Source organism: Lethenteron reissneri, chromosome 62, assembly GCF_015708825.2.
Source record: "Lethenteron reissneri isolate LAM-NWPU_2019-01 chromosome 62, ASM1570882v1, whole genome shotgun sequence".
Taxonomy (NCBI): Eukaryota; Metazoa; Chordata; class Hyperoartia; order Petromyzontiformes; family Petromyzontidae; genus Lethenteron; species Lethenteron reissneri.
This window is the reverse complement of record NC_083840.1, coordinates 6478060-6498421: the sequence shown is the minus strand read 5'-3', so window position 1 is coordinate 6498421 and position 20362 is coordinate 6478060. Positions and strand designations below refer to the sequence as shown.

The following is a 20362-nucleotide window of genomic DNA, read 5'->3' as shown; positions in this document are numbered from 1 at the left end:
GATAATTGTTTTTTTTTACCCTTTTATCTGGCAACAAAACTGACACCTTTTTTTACGAGGAGTCATGTTTGCATAGACCACAATACCTGCAGCCATAATGTAAACAACAAACACAACTCTGATCATACTCTATGGGGACCTCATTTGCCAGTAAAAATATGATAATTGGTTCTTTACCCTTCTATCTGGCAACAAAACTGACACCTTTTTGCAAGGAGTCATGTTTGCATAGACCGCAATACCTGCAGTCATAATACAAACAAAAGAACATAACTCTGATAATGTGCACTGTCCCTGAAGTTGATTGGTCCACGCCCGAGACAGCTTTCCTTCGAGCCTAGTCTCATATGGGTTGGACCAGATGACGCCAAAAGGCGCACAACTCAAGGACAATGCACCATCAGAGTATGAGGTGTCAGTTTTGTTGCCAGATAGAAGGGTAAAGAACCAATTATCATATTTTTACTGGCAAATGAGGTCCCCATAGTGTAGATGCTTGCCCCGAGCTCTCATACTCTGATGGTGCATTGTCCTTGAGTTGTGCGCCTTTTGGCGTCATCTGGTCCAACCCATATGAGACTAGGCTCGAAGGAAAGCTGTCTCGGGCGTGGACCAATCAACTTCAGGGACAGTGCACATTATCAGAGTTATGTTCTTTTGTTTGTATTATGACTGCAGGTATTGCGGTCTATGCAAACATGACTCCTTGCAAAAAGGTGTCAGTTTTGTTGCCAGATAGAAGGGTAAAGAACTCTGATCATGTATGCAGTCCTTGAAGTTGATTGGTTTACACCCGAGACAGCTTTTCTTAGAGCTCAGTCTCACATGGGTTGGACCAGATGACGCCAAAAGGCGCACAACTCAAAGACAATGCACCATCAGAGTATGAGAGCTCGGGGTAAGCATTTACACCATTGGTACCTCATTTACCCTCTTATCTGGCAATAAAACTGATAAAAGGGTAAAAAAAATTATCCTTTTTTACTGGCAAATGAGGTACCAATGGTGTTAAAGCTTTCTATCTACGTAGCTTTTCCGAAAGACCCAAATAATGTTTATATTTAAGTATTTTTTGTATTTAATTTCGGGCCCCTTTATAACAACAAAAGCAACAGGCCCCGCACGAGCTTAATCCGGCACCGGCAACAACGAATCCATCAATGCAGCTGCTGGCTACAGACGCCGAGCGGACCGCTCGCACAGACACCAACAAACTCACAGAGACCCACAGAGACTCACAGAGACCCGCAGTAGACTCGCACAGACACCAACAGACTCACAGAGACCCACGGAGACCCGAAACAGACTCGCACAGACACCAACAGACTCACAGAGACCCACGGAGACCCGAAACAGACTCGCACAGACACCAACAGACTCACAGAGACCCACAGACACCAACAAACTCACAAAGACCCACAGAGACCCACAGAGACCCGAAATAGACTCGCAGAGACCCCATAGACTCACAGAGACCCACAGAGACTCACAGAGACCCACAGAGACCCACAGACACCAACAGACTCACAGAGACCCACGGAGACCCACAGAGACCCGAAATAGACTCGCAGAGACCCCATAGACTCACAGAGACCCACAGAGACTCACAGAGACCCACAGAGACCCACAGACACCAACAGACTCACAGAGACCCACAGAGACCCACGGAGACCCACAGACACCGACAGACTCACAGCGACCCACAGAGACCCACAGAGACCCGAAACAGACTCGCACAGACACCAACAGACTCACAGAGACCCACAGAGACCCGAAACAGACTCGCACAGACACCAACAGCCTCACAGAGACCCACAGAGACCCGAAACAGACTCGCACAGACACCAACAGCCTCACAGAGACCCACAGAGACCCACGGAGACCCACAGAGACCCGAAATGGACTCGCAGAGACCCCATAGACTCACAGAGACCCACAGAGACGACAGAGACCCACGGAGACCCACAGACACCGACAGACTCGCAGCGACCCACAGAGACTCACAGAGACCCACAGAGACCCACAGAGACCCGAAACAGACTCGCACAGACACCAACAGACTCACAGAGACCCACAGAGACCCGAAACAGACTCGCACAGACACCAACAGACTCAATGAGACCCACAGAGACCCGAAACAGACTCGCACAGACACCAACAGACTCACGGAGACCCACAGAGACCCTAAACAGACTCGCACAGACACCAACAGACCCACAGAGACCCACGGAGACCCGAAATAGACTCGCACAGACACCAACGGACCCACATAGACCCACGGAGACCCGAAACAGACTCGCACAGACACCAACAGCCTCACAGAGACCCGAAACAGACTCGCACAGACACCAACAGCCTCACAGAGACCCCACGGAGACCCACAGAGACCCCATAGACTCACAGAGACCCACAGAGACGACAGAGACCCACGGAGACCCACAGACACCGACAGACTCACATCGACCCACAGAGACTCACAGAGACCCACAGAGACCCACAGACACCGACAGACTCACAGCGACCCACAGAGACCCACAGAGACCCGAAACAGACTCGCACAGACACCAACAGACTCGCAGAGACCCACAGAGACCCGAAACAGACTCGCACAGACACCAACAGCCTCACAGAGACCCACAGAGACCCGAAACAGACTCGCACAGACACCAACAGCCTCACAGAGACCCACAGAGACCCACAGTGACCCACAGAGACCCGAAATGGACTCGCAGAGACCCCATAGACTCACAGAGACCCACAGAGACGACAGAGACCCACGGAGACCCACAGACACCGACAGACTCGCAGCGACCCACAGAGACTCACAGAGACCCACAGAGACCCACAGAGACCCGAAACAGACTCGCACAGACACCAACAGACTCACAGAGACCCACAGAGACCCGAAACAGACTCGCACAGACACCAACAGACTCAATGAGACCCACAGAGACCCGAAACAGACTCGCACAGACACCAACAGACTCACGGAGACCCACAGAGACCCTAAACAGACTCGCACAGACACCAACAGACCCACAGAGACCCACGGAGACCCGAAACAGACTCGCACAGACACCAACAGCCTCACAGAGACCCGAAACAGACTCGCACAGACACCAACAGCCTCACAGAGACCCCACGGAGACCCACAGAGACCCCATAGACTCACAGAGACCCACAGAGACGACAGAGACCCACGGAGACCCACAGACACCGACAGACTCACAGCGACCCACAGAGACTCACAGAGACCCACAGAGACCCACAGACACCGACAGACTCACAGCGACCCACAGAGACCCACAGAGACCCGAAACAGACTCGCACAGACACCAACAGACTCGCAGAGACCCACAGAGACCCGAAACAGACTCGCACAGACACCAACAGCCTCACAGAGACCCACAGAGACCCGAAACAGACTCGCACAGACACCAACAGCCTCACAGAGACCCACAGAGACCCACGGAGACCCACAGAGACCCGAAATGGACTCGCAGAGACCCCATAGACTCACAGAGACCCACAGAGACGACAGAGACCCACGGAGACCCACAGACACCGACAGACTCGCAGCGACCCACAGAGACTCACAGAGACCCACAGAGACCCACAGAGACCCGAAACAGACTCGCACAGACACCAACAGACTCACAGAGACCCACAGAGACCCGAAACAGACTCGCACAGACACCAACAGACTCAATGAGACCCACAGAGACCCGAAACAGACTCGCACAGACACCAACAGACTCACGGAGACCCACAGAGACCCTAAACAGACTCGCACAGACACCAACAGACCCACAGAGACCCACGGAGACCCGAAATAGACTCGCACAGACACCAACGGACCCACATAGACCCACGGAGACCCGAAACAGACTCGCACAGACACCAACAGCCTCACAGAGACCCGAAACAGACTCGCACAGACACCAACAGACTCACAGAGACCCACGGAGACCCACAGAGACCCCATAGACTCACAGAGACCCACAGAGACGACAGAGACCCACGGAGACCCACAGACACCGACAGACTCACAGCGACCCACAGAGACTCACAGAGACCCACAGAGACCCACAGACACCGACAGACTCACAGCGACCCACAGAGACTCACAGAGACCCACAGAGACCCGAAATAGACTCGCACAGTCACCAACAGACTCACAGAGACCCACGGAGACCCGAAATAGACTCGCACAGTCACCAACAGACTCACAGAGACCCACGGAGACCCGAAATAGACTCGCACAGTCACCAACAGACTCACAGAGACCCACGGAGACCCGAAATAGACTCGCACAGACACCAACAGACCCACAGAGACCCACAGAGACCCGAAATAGACTCGCACAGACACCAACGGACCCACAGAGACCCACGGAGACCCGAAATAGACTCGCACAGACACCGACAGACTCACGGAGACCCACAGAGACCCGAAACAGACTCGCACAGACACCAACAGCCTCACAGAGACCCACAGAGACTCACGGAGACCCGAAACAGACTCGCACAGACACCAACAGCCTCACAGAGACCCACAGAGACTCACGGAGACCCGAAATTGACTCGCACAGACACCAACAGACTCACAGAGATCCACGGAGACCCGAAATAGACTCGCACAGACACCAACAGACTCGGCCGTGTTCGTCTCCCCGCTGTTGGCGTTGTTCTGCACCGCGCCAGCAACTCGCCCGTGGCCGTGCGGACCCAGGATCACCGCCACGGATTAAACGAGCCCGTCCGGGACTCCAACCCGGCGCGCCAACACCGCGCTCGATCCACTGCTGGATGAAGGCCGCTCCAAGTCGCCATCCAGCGATACAACAACCCCGCCGGGCACCTGTCGCTGCTGCTGCACACGAGCCGATTTCCCCGCTCCATCTCCTCGGCGGAGCGCCCCCTGGACGCCCCTGGACGTGTTCCATTCCTTGGCTCCACTCCGTTCCGATCCCGGACCGTCATCCATCTCGTCACGGCCGGCCCTGGCCACTTACACCGAGCGCGCATCTCCATCTCTCGGTCTCTGCGCGTGTGCCCGTGTCTTCGTGCGTATGTCCGTGTTTGTCCGCGTCTCTGTGCGTGTCCCTGTCCTCGTGTGAAACGCGTGATGTTGATTTTAAATATAGCGGGGAGAACCAGAGAACCCGGAGACAATTCCACGCGACCGTGGGGGGAGACACGCAAACCCGGAATGAACAGCGCACGACCTCCTGTCCACCAGGCGAGGGAGTTAACATCTCACAGCCACCTTGGCGCCCGAGTGTCCAGCAGCGAGCTACAGTGGGGGGGGGGGGGGGCGTGAGGGTCACGTTGACTCTGTGGGTGCAGGGCCAGGGGGCGTGTGGGGGGGGGGAGGCTGTGCACCTCCACAAGCGCCCTCGGCAGGCTCGCAGGCAGCCCACGTCGCCTGCGCGTGGACACGGGCAAAGCTTCGGCCCTGCAACTGCTCACCTCGCGTCACTGCTCGCCCAAGAGCATCAGCGGCTCTGTGAAGACCGCTTCGTCACGCACTCTTCCTGACGACGACCACTTGTGGTGCGATCGAAACGTCGTAGTTTTTTTTTTCTTTGAACCTATCTACGTGACTTTACCGAAAGACCCAAAGAAGACGAATTCCTGCAGTCACGAAAGCTTTAAGTCAAGTTTTTACCCAACTTCGAGAAGCATGGCTCCGATAATTTTGGTTGCAGACCCCTGTACTAGGAGCAGCTCGCGAGCCCCTCTCGAGGGCGTTTGGTATCCCCTCTACGCCCCCCCCCCCCCGCTCGGCCAAGACGTCTTGAAGACGAGGGCGTCCTCACACTTTGACCCGACCACTCAAGGACCTCACCGCGGCGAGCACGTTTCTCCCGCGCTAAACACGCCCGAAGGCTTTCGCGGCCAGGATGATCCGTGAGGTGTGTTTTATAGTGTCAGATCGCCTGGTGTGTGTTTTAGTGAGGCTCAGATCGCTGGGTGGCCTGAGGGGGCAGGGGGCGGATCGAGCAACTCCCACACCGCGCTGCTGTCGACTGACGCTCCCCGGGGGAGAAGGAATCGAAGCGGCGGCCTCGCACCGGCAAAGTTCGGCGGCGGCGGCGCTGCCGCTACTGCCGCTGCTGCCGCTGCGGCCTCGTTAAGAGGCGCGCACGTCACGCCCCGGGGCTCCGTCCCCGACGTGGCGAGGCCCTCGCGGCCCCCCTCGCCGCCCGCCCGTCGCCTTGAGACGAGGACGACGATTTGACGGCACGGCCGGGACCCAATTCTGCGCAGGATTGACAACTTTTTAAAAGAGAAGTGATGTTGGTGTTCGGTAGGAGTCTCAGTGGGTCCATGGGGGAGGAGGGCACTGCCGCATCCTCAGCACCCAGCACGGCCACGGGTCTCGTCCCTCGACATGGCCGACTGGGCATCTGCGAAATTGCCTTGGGAAGCCAATCGAATTCCTACAGGATCAGTATTTCTATTCTGAGTCGCAATTGCGCGACCGGCGTCACGGGACGAGGAACCATTCGGAAATCTCGCCGAGCAGTGTGCAGCCCCCTTCCTGTTGGAGAATGGCCCGCGGAAGTGGACATCACCGAGCTACCTCCTTGATCCCTTCTTCTTCTTCTTGGTTACGTGGCTGCTCCGGTCCACCACGCCAAGTTGCCAGCGTTGCCGGCCCGCTCCGCCCACCGAGTCGCGGTTCGTCCCGTGACAGTCCGTGAATCCGATGCTTTAATTCTCGCAACTGGAATTGTGCCGAATTAAGGGCAGCACCAAATGTAATGTGACGGGGTTTTATTGTGCAGTCATCGGCGACCGGGCTGCAACCATCGACTCGCTCCGCTCGAGAACCCGGTTTCAATCACGGGTGGCCGGAACCTGGGTGCGAACCCAGGCCCCACACCTCGGCGGTGCCGGCTATACGCCCTCGAATTTACGAGCCATCGCCGCCACCACCGCCGCCGTGGTTTCAAATTGGCAACACCAACTGCCCGGTGAACTAAACCGGTCTGGGTCTTGTTCCACATCGCGCTGTGTGCCATTACTACCCAACCGAGGTCTAGGAAGCTCCAAACAGTCTCCGAACCCAAACAAACCGGAGTCGCTCGACCCTCTCCCAATGCGCCCTCCGGGTCGTGCCGCGCGCGCGCCCCGGTACGGCACGACGTCCGACGTTTCGCACCACGCGGCTGGAAGCCTTCGTCAGGAACTAAACTGTCGAGTTGCCCGGCGCGTGCTGCCGCTGCCGCTGCCGGCGTTCGGAGGTGGAGACGCAGCAGCTCTCTCCCTCGCTGCGGCGCGGCGCGAAACGTCGGGACAATCGCACAGCACGAGCGCGGAACCCCTCTACGCCGGGAAGCGCTCGTAACTTTAAAAGAATGTACAGGGGAAGGGGCAGGGGCTTTCAAGAAGATATATTAAGAGTTACGGAGAGAAATGGATTAATAGCAGCTGACAGCCAAACACGTGAAGAAATAAAACTTATAACTACAAAAATTGAAGCTTGCACATACAGAATTTATGTACAACAAAGTGTCGTGTGTGCGACACCTGCGTTTGAACCGAGAAGGTGGGAGTTGATTGGAATTAATGTACTTTTCCTTAAATGCTCGCGTGGGGGACGAAGGTCAGGGGGTAACTGTTGACTCACATGCACGTACATCCTAGCCCAGCCACACAGACCACACGCACGCAGCGCCACGGCCACCTCGCACCTCCCCACGGCGTCGCCGCGATACGACAGCCGCCCCCCTAAGTGCCGCGAGCGCCACCCTGTGAAGGCCGCAGCGGCGTCCCAGCGAGGGGGCGGCGGTGGGGGTGCGGTTGTGGCCGGCGCCACGCCCCGGCCGCCTTTGTCTCCCCCGGCTACGATGGGTTTGCTTTTTATTTTTACGCAACACCGGGTACTCGTGTCGTTTATAAGGCAAAGTCGACCGAGGTGATGGCCTCGGAAACCGCTGCAATAAATATCCGCGCCGCCGCTGCCGCCGTGATCGGTCGCGAGCGGCAGATCGAAATCGGGTCGCCGGGGTGTTTGTGTGACGCTGCGAGGCGCGGCGACCGCTGCGCCGCCGCTCTCCCCGCGCCGCTCGTGAACGCACGCGGCTCGCGGGCGCGCACGCGACGGCCGCGATGGCCACCGTTCGCACGCGAACTCGCTGCGTCCAATCGATCCGCAGGGTCCTTGGTGCGGTGGGGCAAAATGTGGGCAACTTCCACCTCTTCCAAGGCGTCGCTGGCCAGCGTGAAAGAACAGGACAAATAATTCCCCTCCAGCAAGGGGGGGGGGCCCTCTCGCTTGTCGAGCTGTCCAGCAGAGGGCGAACCTTGACCAACGCGAACTCGCGCGCAATGCCACGCGCACACGCACAGTCCGTACACGTCGCGTTCATTACTTCCAGCGTACGAGTTCACACGCGTGCGTCCCTCGAGCCGATCCACTGCTGGATGAGGGCCCCCCCCGCCACCCGAGAGCCGTGCGGGTCGTCGTGATGGGAATAATTTGACCATACTTCTCCACGGTTTGTTCATGCGTTCACATTAACATCCCCACACACGCACACGTTACATAAGCTTCCACGTGCTGTAAATTACAAACTTATTTCATAATAGGACGCTACCATATCCACATTCATACGTATGCATTCACACACATAGGCCTAATGCTTAACTCATACACTTGTACACACAGCCTATTCATATACACACAGACGCACGCACGCGCACACACGAGTCATATACAGAATAAGCACACACGACAGTATTCGTATACACACACACACAACACAAATACACGCACGTACACACACACATTCGTAAATTGTATACTTACTTTAACTCTCTAAGTCCCTCAAACTTACAGATTATAAAAGCAATAATAACAATACCAATAATAATACTACTAAAACCTGTACAAACTAAAACGGACTGCGAGGTGAGGGGCAGGTCCTGTGCGCGTGTGTGTCTGCGCATGTGTCTGCGCGTGTGTCTGCGCGTGTGTCTGCGTGTGTGTGTCTGCGCGTGTGTGTCTGCGCGTGTGTGCGAGCGATATTACACCGTAGCTTTTTACGTGCATCCCTTCCTTCTAACTGCGATCGTTTTTAAACAACCCCTCCTCCCCCCCCCCCCACCCGTTTCACACGCCACCAAAACATATTTTGACGAGACCTGAAATTTAAAAACAGAGACACTAACGGAGACACGGCGGCGGCGGCGGCTCTACCGGCGGGGGGAGAGGAAAGGGAGGCGGGCGGGGGGGGGGGGCGCATGCCTGGCGGCGTCGTCCGCCCAGAACGTCTCCCACCCACCCACTCCACCCACTCCACCCACCCACTCCACCCACCCAGCGCGCCGTCTGACCCCCGGTTAAAAAGCCAAAAAGGAACAACGCCGGGATCGTGCCTGGCGCCCGTGGGCACAGCGGAGCACGTCGCCCCCCCCCCCCCCGACGCCGATCCAACCACCCTGCCCACACCGCCCCCCACACCGCCCCCCACACCGCCCCCCACACCGCCAGCCACACGCCCTTGACCTGCTAAACTCATCTGCGGTGTCCAGGTGAATGGAACTCGTGTGGGGTTTTTACCGGACTATAGCACCCAGTCTGCGTGTGTGTGTGTACGTGGGGTAGCTTTAAATAGTGTGTGCGTGTACGTGCGCGTTTGTACGTGCGCGTTGTGTTCGTGCGCGTTTTGTCGTCTCTGTAAAGAGAGACATACGTGCAACGGTTTAAAACTCACGCGTGGCCGCGTGGCTGCAGTTAAGTGGACTAACACCGAAACCTCAACACTCGCGCGCACACACCCAGACACACACACACCGTGATATACACGCGCTGACACACATGGTCCAACACGGATACACACTCCATCAATCGCACACATTCTTACCACACACTCACCCCGTGCAGATACACGCTCTCTTAACAAATACAAAGATCCCCTGTGCAGCCTACACCGGCTGTTGAGGCAAGTGCTGTTAGCAAGCACCTGTTAAGGCCGGCACAGGGCACGACTGGGTGGTGTGGCCAGCACCACACCCGGCAGGCAGCCTTCGTCTCCCCAGTGCCGATAGGTTTTAAACAACGAGGCCAGTTGAGATAACACTCGCCCACTGATGTTTGGCTGTGGCCGGGAATCTAACTCGGGTCGCCGGGTTCGTAGCGTGAACCACCGCACCACCGCTCCACACACACACCGATGCAACTTAAAGACAAACGCCGACACCAATACCCCGAGACACACGGACCACCACGAACTCCATCACGGTGACATACCAATACACTCACCGCTCCCCACGCGTGCACACACACACATCCGACACACACCTTGAAAGTGACACAAACACACGGGACAGTCACACTCCAACACGCAGGCTGACAACACACGCAGGCTGACAACACACGCAGGCTGACAACACACGCAGGCTGACAACACACGCAGGCTGACAACGCACTCCGACACGCACTCCGACACGCACCTTGAAAGTGACGTACCCCAATGCATGGACACGGCCTGCCTCCCACCCTCCCCCTCCGTCCTGTCCGCCCGCCACACAGACCCACATCGTCAGACACGCACGCACCCACGCACATACCCACACGCACGCACACACGCACATACCCACACGCACCCACAGGCACGCACCCACACACGCACATACCCACACGCACGCACCGACGCACATACCCACACGCACCCACACGCACGCATACGCATGCACACACACACGCACATACCCACACGCACACACACGCACCCACCCACCCACACGCACGCGACTCGCCGCTCCGTTGCTGCCGTCGTGCGGAGCTGAGCCCGACGGCCGAACGCAGAGAAACCTGCGTCTCCCTCCCTCCCTCCTCCTCCTCCTCGGGGAGCCGAGATCTATCTGTGCACCTTTTTGCTCTTTCGTTTTTTTGTGTCTCGCACGGAACAACGGGCGGGAAGGGGGGGGGGGAATAATAACGGTAAAATATAATTAATAACGGTAACGATAATTATTATGATAGACAAGGACGACGCCGTCAATAAAACTTTGCTCACCGCTGTTGGGTTAACAACTGAACAACATGTGGTAAGCAAAGCGCTCGTCTCACTCCGACCGACTACGCGTGACAACGCCCCCCCCCACCCCACCGCCGCCTTTACATGACGACCGCACCGCCGGCTCGCTCGCACACACGCTCACAGGGAGAGGGAAGGGAGCGGGGCGTCCCAGGTGTGTGTGTGTGTGCGAGCGTGGGGAGGAGCGGTGTGCGAGCGTGGGGAGGAGCGGTGTGCGAGCGGAGGGTGGCGGTGGACAATGGAGGCCCCTTCGCAAACGCCGGCGGCATATCAACAAGCCTACACCTCCCACCTCGCGCCGTGCACCCCGCCCCCCCCCACACTCCTCCCCACCACCCTCGGGTCGACCTCCACCCACCGCCCGGCTAATCATGGCCTCCCACAACCACACCCCCCTTCACGCTACGACATTGAACGGACCGAGCAATACGGAAGGATTGGTTAAGGGCTGGGATTGAGTGCGTACACGTGTGTGTGTGTGTCTGTCTTTGTGCGTACACGTGTGCTGCGTGTGTGCGCGCGCGTGTGTGCGTGTATGTGTGCGTGTGCGCTCAGGAAGCATTGGGGAGAGAGGCTGCTGCGCCTCCAGTACTCGCTTGGCTGCTGCCTCCGACTGCGCTGCTTTCTGTGGACAGAGGGGACACGGAGAGCGGAGAAGGGGGGACGGCGAGAGCCAGGGTGGAGGAGAGCGTGGAGGAGGATGGAGTGGGCAGGGGATGTTGGTGAGGCAGGAGGAGGAGATTGAGGGATGTTGGTGAGGCAGGAGGAGGAGATTGAGGGAGGCGATGTTGCAGGGAGGACGGGGATGGGACGAGGAGGAGGGAGAGGGTTCGCGATGTCACACGAGGCGAGGGGAGAGGAGAGCGATGGAGAGCGATGGAGAGTGGACGTAAAGGGATGGGGGGTGCAGGGACACACACACACACACAAACACGGCGTTATCAACACAAGCGCGCATCAAGGCTACACGTAAACAGACAGGCCTCAGTATCCACGTACGATACGGACCAACAGAAATACGCGCAGCGTCTTCTATTTGTCCTGTGACGCGGTTGCTTTTGTAATAACAACAACACAGAGACAGAGATGCCCCCCCATGTACCCCTCACACACTTTCTAGGGCGAGTGCTGTTAGCGAGCACCTGTGAAGGCCGGCACGGCACACGAGGTGGTGGGTGGCCAGCACCACGCCCGGCCGCCTTTGTCTCCCCAGTGCCAATGTTTACACACCGCACCAGGTACTCATTTCAGGCTGAGTCGATCTAGGGGAAGCCGAGGACCGGTTCAGATAATTAATCGTTAAAATTGTTGGTGGCCGTAAGCGGGAATCGAACTCGGGTTGCCGGGTTCATAGCGCAGCGCGCTAACCGCTCCACACACACGCGCAATCGCACACAAATACAACTTTTGAAATACGAATGGAAATCAGAGCTGCGTAGAGATGTCCCAAGCTCGCGAGGTGTTAGCTTGTTTGTGAGGGGGGTGGTTAGTTTGCTTGTTTGTGAGGGGCGTGTTTGCTTGTTTGTGAGGGGGGTGTTTGCTTGTTTGTGAGGGGCGTGTTTGCTTGTTTGTGAGGGGGGTGTTTGCTTGTTTGTGAGGGGGGTGTTTGTTTGTTTGTGAGGGGGCTGTTTGCTTGTTTGTGAGGGGGGTGTTTGCTTGTTTGTGAGGGGGGTGTTTGCTTGTTTGTGAGGGGGGTGTTTGCTTGTTTGTGAGGGGCGTGTTTGTTTGTTTGTGAGGGGGGTGTTTGCTTGTTTGTGAGGGGGGTGTTTGTTTGTTTGTGAGGGGGGTGTTTGCTTGTTTGTGAGGGGGGTGTTTGCTTGTTTGTGAGGGGCGTGTTTGTTTGTTTGTGAGGGGGGTGTTTGCTTGTTTGTGAGGGGGGTGTTTGCTTGTTTGTGAGGGGGTGTTTGCTTGTTTGTGAGGGGCGTGTTTGCTTGTTTGTGAGGGGCGTGTTTGCTTGTTTGTGAGGGGGGTGGTTAGTTAGTTTGTTTGTGAGGGGCTGTTTGTTTGTTACCGGAAGCGGCAGCTGTGGGGACGGCCTGGCAGCGGGCGTGGGGGGGGATCAGCGTCGCGTTGAGAGCCGGGTTGATGGACAGCTCTGATACAAACAACAACAACACCCGCGTCAACATGAACAGGAATTTTACATTTGACACACGCGGGGAAGGACAACAGATCAAGGAGCGGTAGAACAGCGGTTGGCGCACCGCGCCACGGCACGCGGTGACCCAGTGCGACTTCCACTCGTTGCCACAAGCGGGAACGAATATCTGACCCGATCCGGGGTCTCCCCGAGGTCCACTCAGCCTTAGAACCCATCTCTGTCTCCCTAGCCCACCCCTCCTGCTCACCTCCCTGCCCCTGCCGTCCAGATACGACCAGGCATACACCACTACCCCTATCACTACCGCAATCCCTATCACTACCCTAACTCATACCACTACCCCCACCACCACCCCCACCCCAACCTCTATCACTACCCTAACTCATAGCACTACCCCGACCACAACCCCTACCACCACCACCCCCACACCAACCTCTATCACTACCCTAACCCATACCACTACCCCAACAACTACCCCTACCACCACCCCAACCCCTATCACTACCCCTAACACTACCACTACTCCTTAGCAGTAGCCTTACTTGAAACTCTCCTTAAACACTCCCAACCTTTCTCCCAACTGTCACCATAACTACACCACCAACTGTCACCAGAACTACACCACCAACTGTCACCATAACTACACCACCAACTGTCACCAGAACTACACCACCAATTGTCACCAGAACTACACCACCAACTGTCACAATAACTACACCACCAACTGTCACCAGAACTACACCACCAACTGTCACCATAACTACACCACCAACTGTCACCATAACTACACCACCAACTGTCACCAGAACTACACCACCAACTGTCACCATAACTACACCACCAACTGTCACCAGAACTACACCACCAACTGTCACCAGAACTACACCACCAACTGTCACCATAACTACACCACCAACTGTCACCAGAACTACACCACCAACTGTCACCATAACTACACCACCAACTGTCACCATAACTACACCACCAACTGTCACCAGAACTACACCACCAACTGTCACCATAACTACACCACCGACTGTCACCAGAACTACACCACCAACTGTCACCAGAACTACACCACCAACTGTCACCATAACTACACCACCACTTTTAACAATCCCACTATCATCCTGTATGCAATTTTATAATTGTTGTCAAGCGCCTTGGAATAAGTCGCTATATAGATCTATATAAGATGAGACCAGTAAAACAAGTAGCTGGTGCGGTGTGTTAACGTCGCCAGTGGGGGAGACAAAGGCGGCCGGGCTCGCTGCTGGCCACCCACCGTGCCGGTCGTGGTAGGTGCTACTCACCAACAGCGCATCGTGACACCTGGCAGGCTACGCAAGGGGATGGCCGTGCGTGCGTCTGCACGTCTGCTGGTGCGTCTGCACGTCTGCACGTCCGCTGGTGTGTCTGCGCTCACCATGCGGGGTGAAGTTGAAGAGCGCCGGGAGCTCGCGGGAGCTGGGCAGGCGCATGGTGGGGTCGCGCAGCTCGTCGAAGAAGGCGTGGGCGCACGCCTCGAGCGGGGAGAGGCGCGACGAGGGCGTGTACTCCAGCAGGCGGCTGCACAGCGCCACCGCGTCCTGCGGCGTGCGCGCCCGGAACACCTACGCACGCACACACACACACGCATTGAGATATGCACGCACACGGACGCACGCACACAGACGCACGCACACGGACACACGCATTGAGACATGCACGCACAGACACACGCACGCACGCATTGAGACACGCACGCAGACACACGCACGCACACGGATGCACGCATACGGACACACGCATTGAGACGCACGCACACACACACACAAAGATCCCCCGTATAGCCTTAACAGACTTGTGGAGCGGTGCGCAGCACCTATGAAGGCCAGTACAGCACACGAGGGGGTGGGTAGCCAGCACCACGCCTGACTGCCTTTGTCTCCCGAGTTGCGCACCATGGTAATCATTTCAGGCTGAGCTGGCCTAGGGGAGGAAGGCGCCTTACTAATAAATGTAAATTATTATTACTCATCACTGGTGTCGACCGTGAGTGGGAATGGAACCCGATCACCAGGTTTGTAGCACAGCGCGCTAAACGCCACCGCTTCCCACACACGCATTGAGATACACAAACAGAGACACGCACACAGAGACAAAGACAGATACACTCGCATGGAGATACACGCAGACAGAGACATACGCAGACACACAGAGACAAAGACAGATACACAGAGACAAAGACAGATACACTCGCATGGAGATACACGCAGACACAGAGACATACGCAGACACACAGAGACAAAGACAGATACACTCGCATGGAGATACACGCACACAGTGTGGAGGCGGGGAGAGACAGGAAGTGAGAGAGGAGAGTAGAGCGGTGGGGAGAGGCACCGCGAGCGTGTGATCGACGGAGACCAGGTTCAGAGGAGTGGCGGTCACCTTGGTCCATGGGTGAGCTTTGATTTGGGGGAACTTGAACTCTGTGTAGTTGGGGTTCATCTCGCGAATCTGTTCTCTTGTGGGCGTCCCCAGCACCTGCGTACACGAGCACGCACACACAAACACACGCGCACACACACACGCACGCACACACGCACATGCGCACACACAAACACACGCGCACACAAACACACGCACACAAACACGCGCACACACACACGCACACAAACACACGCACACACACACGCGCACACACAAACACACGCAAACACACGCACACAAACACGCGCACACACACAAACACACGCACACACACACGTACACGCACACACAAACACACGCGCACACACACACGCACACAAACACGCGCACACACACGCGCACCGACCGCCACCGGGGAGAGGGATCGTGAGCGTGACACGTGGATCCAGCAACCTGGTGGCGACGCACACCCGTCCAGAACGGCGAAAAAAAACAGCTTTTTACGTTTTCCTTGTTGTCCTTTCCCAACACCTCAGATTAGCGCGGTTGGTTATGTACGGTGCGAAATAGCTTCAACGTTTGTAATGCCGCAGGGCTCACGCGGCGGCTCTGCCGGAGAGGGCGACGCGGGTGACTTTAGCGCCGTTTTTGTTTTTTTGTTTGTTCATGTCTCCAAGTTTAATGCCAATAACGCTTTCGATGGACGAGGTCAGGTTCCTCTAGCGTGGAGTCCCTCACAGCAACGCCCACACCGGAGTCTCGCTCGCATCGCATCAACCTCAACGGGAGTTACCGCGACCCCACGTTACACGCAGACGGACAAAGTAGATGAGTGGGTAGTGGGTGTGTAGATAAGTGACTGGATGGGCCAGTGAGTGAATGGGTGAGTGGATGTGTGGGTCCCAGTTTTCTCTACGGCGAGTCCCTAAAAGCCACGTAATTCTACACGAGAGTTTTTCTCAAATCAGATTAACTCTAACCGAGTTATCGGGACTCCACGCTGAAGATGGAGCTCATGCATGACCACGCTTTTCACCTTATTTGGAAAGCGTTGAAAATTAAAACACACTGTTAAGCAGATGTCTTCATGCAGTATCGATTTTTCCTTTTAAAGCCACAGCGTTTAGGATTTTTCTTTAATCTCACATTTGTCAAGAACACAGTCTTAATGAGAATGCACTTCCGGTACGAGTTGGTAAAATGCGAGTGGAAAAGAACCACCCATGCCAGACCGGCACCACGCTGGCACGGCTCGGTCGAGCCGGCGAAAACAAAAGGAGTACAAAGCGACGGAGCGTTGGCTGCCTGTGACAGGGATCGAACCCAGGTGAGCTCAGCCCAGATACCTTGATGATCTCCACCAGCTGGTCGACTCCGCTGTCCCCGGGGAAGATGGGCTGTCCCAGCAGCAGCTCGGCGAGGACGCAGCCTGCCGACCACACGTCTGGAGACCCGGGGGGTGGGGGACGGCACGGCCACGTTACAGGCAAGGCACCACAGAGGCAAGCTCCAGCGGAGAGTGCGCAGTGGCACAGCGAGTGGATGAGGAGAAGAGCGAACAGCGGAATGGGGAGCGGAACGGTTAAGTGAGTAGCCGCGTGAGTAGCCGAGCGAGCTGCTGATTCAGTAGTTGGGTGAGTAGCGGAGTCAGTAACAGAGTAAGTTGCTGAGTGAGCTGTAGTGAGTGGCTACACGAGTAGTAGCGTAGCCAAGTGAACTGTTTAGTGAGTGGGTAGTAGAGCGAGTATCAGAGAGCAGTCGACCGAGTAGCCGAGCGAGCTGCAGAGTGAGTATCAGAGCGAGGTGCTGAGTGAGCTACTTAGTGAGTATCACAGCGAGGTGCTGAGTGAGCTGCTTAGTGAGTGGCTGAGTAGCAGTCGAGTATCAGTGAGCTGCAGATTGAGTATCCGAGCGAGATGTGCACGTGCCGATGCTGGACGTGTAGTCGGTGGCGCCGAAGATGAGCTCGGGCGCGCGGTAGTAGCGCGAGCAGATGTACGACACGTTGGGCTCCCCGCGGATCAGCTGCTTGGCACTGGCACACGCGGGGGCACAGGGAGACGCGGCGGCCCTCAACACCGGCGGGGCGATCGCACACCATCGGCGCGATGCGGCACACGCTCGCTCACTCTTGCTCACTCGCGTGTCCGCGTGCACGAGTGGATGTCTCGAGGTTCACCCAGCCTGGCGCACGCATCGTTCGCTCCGTGGTAACGTCACCGGCGCTTGCTGGCGGTTGTCGTCGTCGCCATCGTTGTCGTGCGCGTGTCTCACCTGCCAAAGTCGCAAAGCTTCAGCACGGCCGTCTCCGGGTCGAGCAGGAGGTTCTGGGGCTTGATGTCGCGGTGGCAAATTCCGTGCGAGTGGATGTAAGCCAGACTCCGGAAGAGTTGATACATGTACAACTGTGAGATCGAGACAAACATTCCCACACACCCATATAGGCTTTCACAAGAGCGTTGCGCGACATCGTGCCGTTAGGCGAGCACCTATCATGGGATGGCACGGCGCACGAAAGGGTGGTTGTGATTGGCAACCGTGCTCGGCCACCTTTGTCTCCCCAGCGCGGATGGATATACACCGCACCAGGTACACTCATTTAAGACTGAAAGATGGGCGAGGGGAGGGCCCAGCACCGCTCCAGATATTTACAAAGACACACAGACACCACATAAGACACCATACACAGACACCACAGACACATGTAAGACACCACAGGCACAAAGATACACAGATACCACAGGCACACACAGACACCACTAACACACAGGTACCACAGGCACACACAGACACGTCACACACACACCGCTAACACACAAATACCACTGGCACTGACACCATACACACACAGGTACCACAGGCACAGACACCATGTGCACACACAGGTACCACAGGCACACACAGACACCATGCACACACAGATACCACAGGCACACACAGATACCACAGGCACACACAGACACGTATCACAGGCACAGACACCACAGCACACAGACACCACAGCATACAGACACCACTAACACACAGATACCACAGGCACACAGATACTATAAACACAGACACCATACACACACAGGTACCACAGGCACACAGAGACACGCCACACACACACAGACACCACACACACACAGATACCACAGGCACACACAAACACCATACACACACAGATACCACAGGCATACACAGGCACACACGGACACCAGACAGGTCAACGCTTATCGCCCGACTTGGTGCAGAGCCATGAACATCACATCAGTGAGAGTGAAGAGTGGTCCCCATCCACATATTTCTCGAGATCAGGAGTAGTCAACTGGTGGCCACATGTGGACTATGACAATGATAAAACACTGCAACTGAACATAAACTCGTGAGACGAGAGACAGGAAAGAGATGAGAAAGCGATAGAGAATGACGAGATGTCCGTATGTTGAACTTCTTTCGCACCCTACGTAGCAAACCGTGCTAAATCAGAGAGGAGGGAAAGAGAGACAAGAGAGAGAGATGAGAATAATGTGGAATCACAAGTGGCCCCCCACTCGTCGCAGGCAAGCGAGTGAGAAGCGAGCTCCCGTTGTACACCCCGACGTTAACGTCGCGAGGTTGCTCTCCAACATCAACAACACCAGTTGCGCTGCTGCTGAAGCGGTAAGAAGATAGACTCGTTTGATTCACGCGACACTTTTATGAACCGGCTGCACGGTCAGAGAGGGTTTACGACGCACGTTTTATTTACACAAGCCACCCCCCAAAAGAAACTAATTTTAAATCACATTGGTTGTGAAAGTCTACGACTGAAACATTTGGGCAAATTAAACCGATGAGTCTGAGGAACAATACAAACGGCCCCAGACTCTTTCTACGTCTCCCACTACCATGAATCTACGAAGGCAAACAATAAAGTTGGTTTCCAACAGCCTCCACTAAATATATACGCGCTCCGCTTTATCCGCGGTTATAATAATACGGCGGCAGACCCGGACAGTCTGTCCTCCCTGCCCCCCCGGGGCCCCCACCACCCAACCCCACCAACCCCACTGACCGAGCATTGGCACCGAAACCCCCTCAACCTGAACACAACGCAACGTGGTAACGCAAACCGCGATTCATCATCGCATCACCACCCGGTCGATCTATTAAACACATTCTACATTTTATTTTACCATGTAAAGCTCCACTGAGCTGCAAGCTCGTTTTCTGAAGAGTCCTGGCTATCACAAGTGGAGAGCTCAACAAAGTGGCTCATCACGTGGAAACTTATAGCAGCCAAATACTCTAAACCAGTGGTTCTTAACCTTTAATGCTGCCTTGCACCCCCCCCCCCCCCTTCGGTTCTTAATCATTAAAATGTTGACAATGTTAATAAATGCATAGGGTCTGATGAAACAAAGTAGTTGTACTTACGTGCCCCGGAGCTTAATGTGTGTCCATGATTTACCCTCTCAAAAAATCTGGCCATGTCTCGCACCCCCAGAAAGGGCATTTCGCACCCCAGGTTAAGAGCCACTGCTCTAAAACGCATCATGTTGATTCTATACGTGGACGGAAAAACCGGAGGACCTTGAGGAAAAGCCACGTGACCACATGTACGCACGACCTCCTGCATACCAGGCGAGGTAGTTAACATCTCCGAGCCACCGTGGCGTTCTCCCCCCTGGCGTCACCGTGAATCACCGCCCCCCCTTTAGGCCCACAGCAAGATCACAATGTGCAGACTCAAGAGTCGAGGCTATAATTATTATTATCATCATCATTGCAACGCAGCAGCGGGGGGGGGGGTGCCAGCAGGGCAGTGG

General features: G+C 56.0%; 1 protein-coding gene across 2 annotated transcripts in view; it reads right to left on the bottom strand.

Annotated features, from left to right (window-relative positions):
• Positions 1–6767: 6767 nt before the first annotated feature.
• Positions 6768–20362, bottom strand: part of LOC133358608 (glycogen synthase kinase-3 beta-like) — a 36324-nt gene continuing 22729 nt past the window's right edge. For both annotated transcript variants that reach the window (XM_061576995.1, XM_061576996.1), the window contains exons 5-11: positions 17844–17974; positions 17498–17604; positions 16916–17013; positions 15588–15683; positions 14581–14767; positions 13065–13148; positions 6768–11678 (exon numbers count right to left, since the gene is read on the bottom strand). In XM_061576995.1, coding sequence (XP_061432979.1) covers positions 11605–11678; positions 13065–13148; positions 14581–14767; positions 15588–15683; positions 16916–17013; positions 17498–17604; positions 17844–17974 — 777 coding nt within the window. In that variant the 3' untranslated portion in view covers positions 6768–11604. The remainder of the gene's footprint in view (positions 11679–13064; positions 13149–14580; positions 14768–15587; positions 15684–16915; positions 17014–17497; positions 17605–17843; positions 17975–20362) is intronic.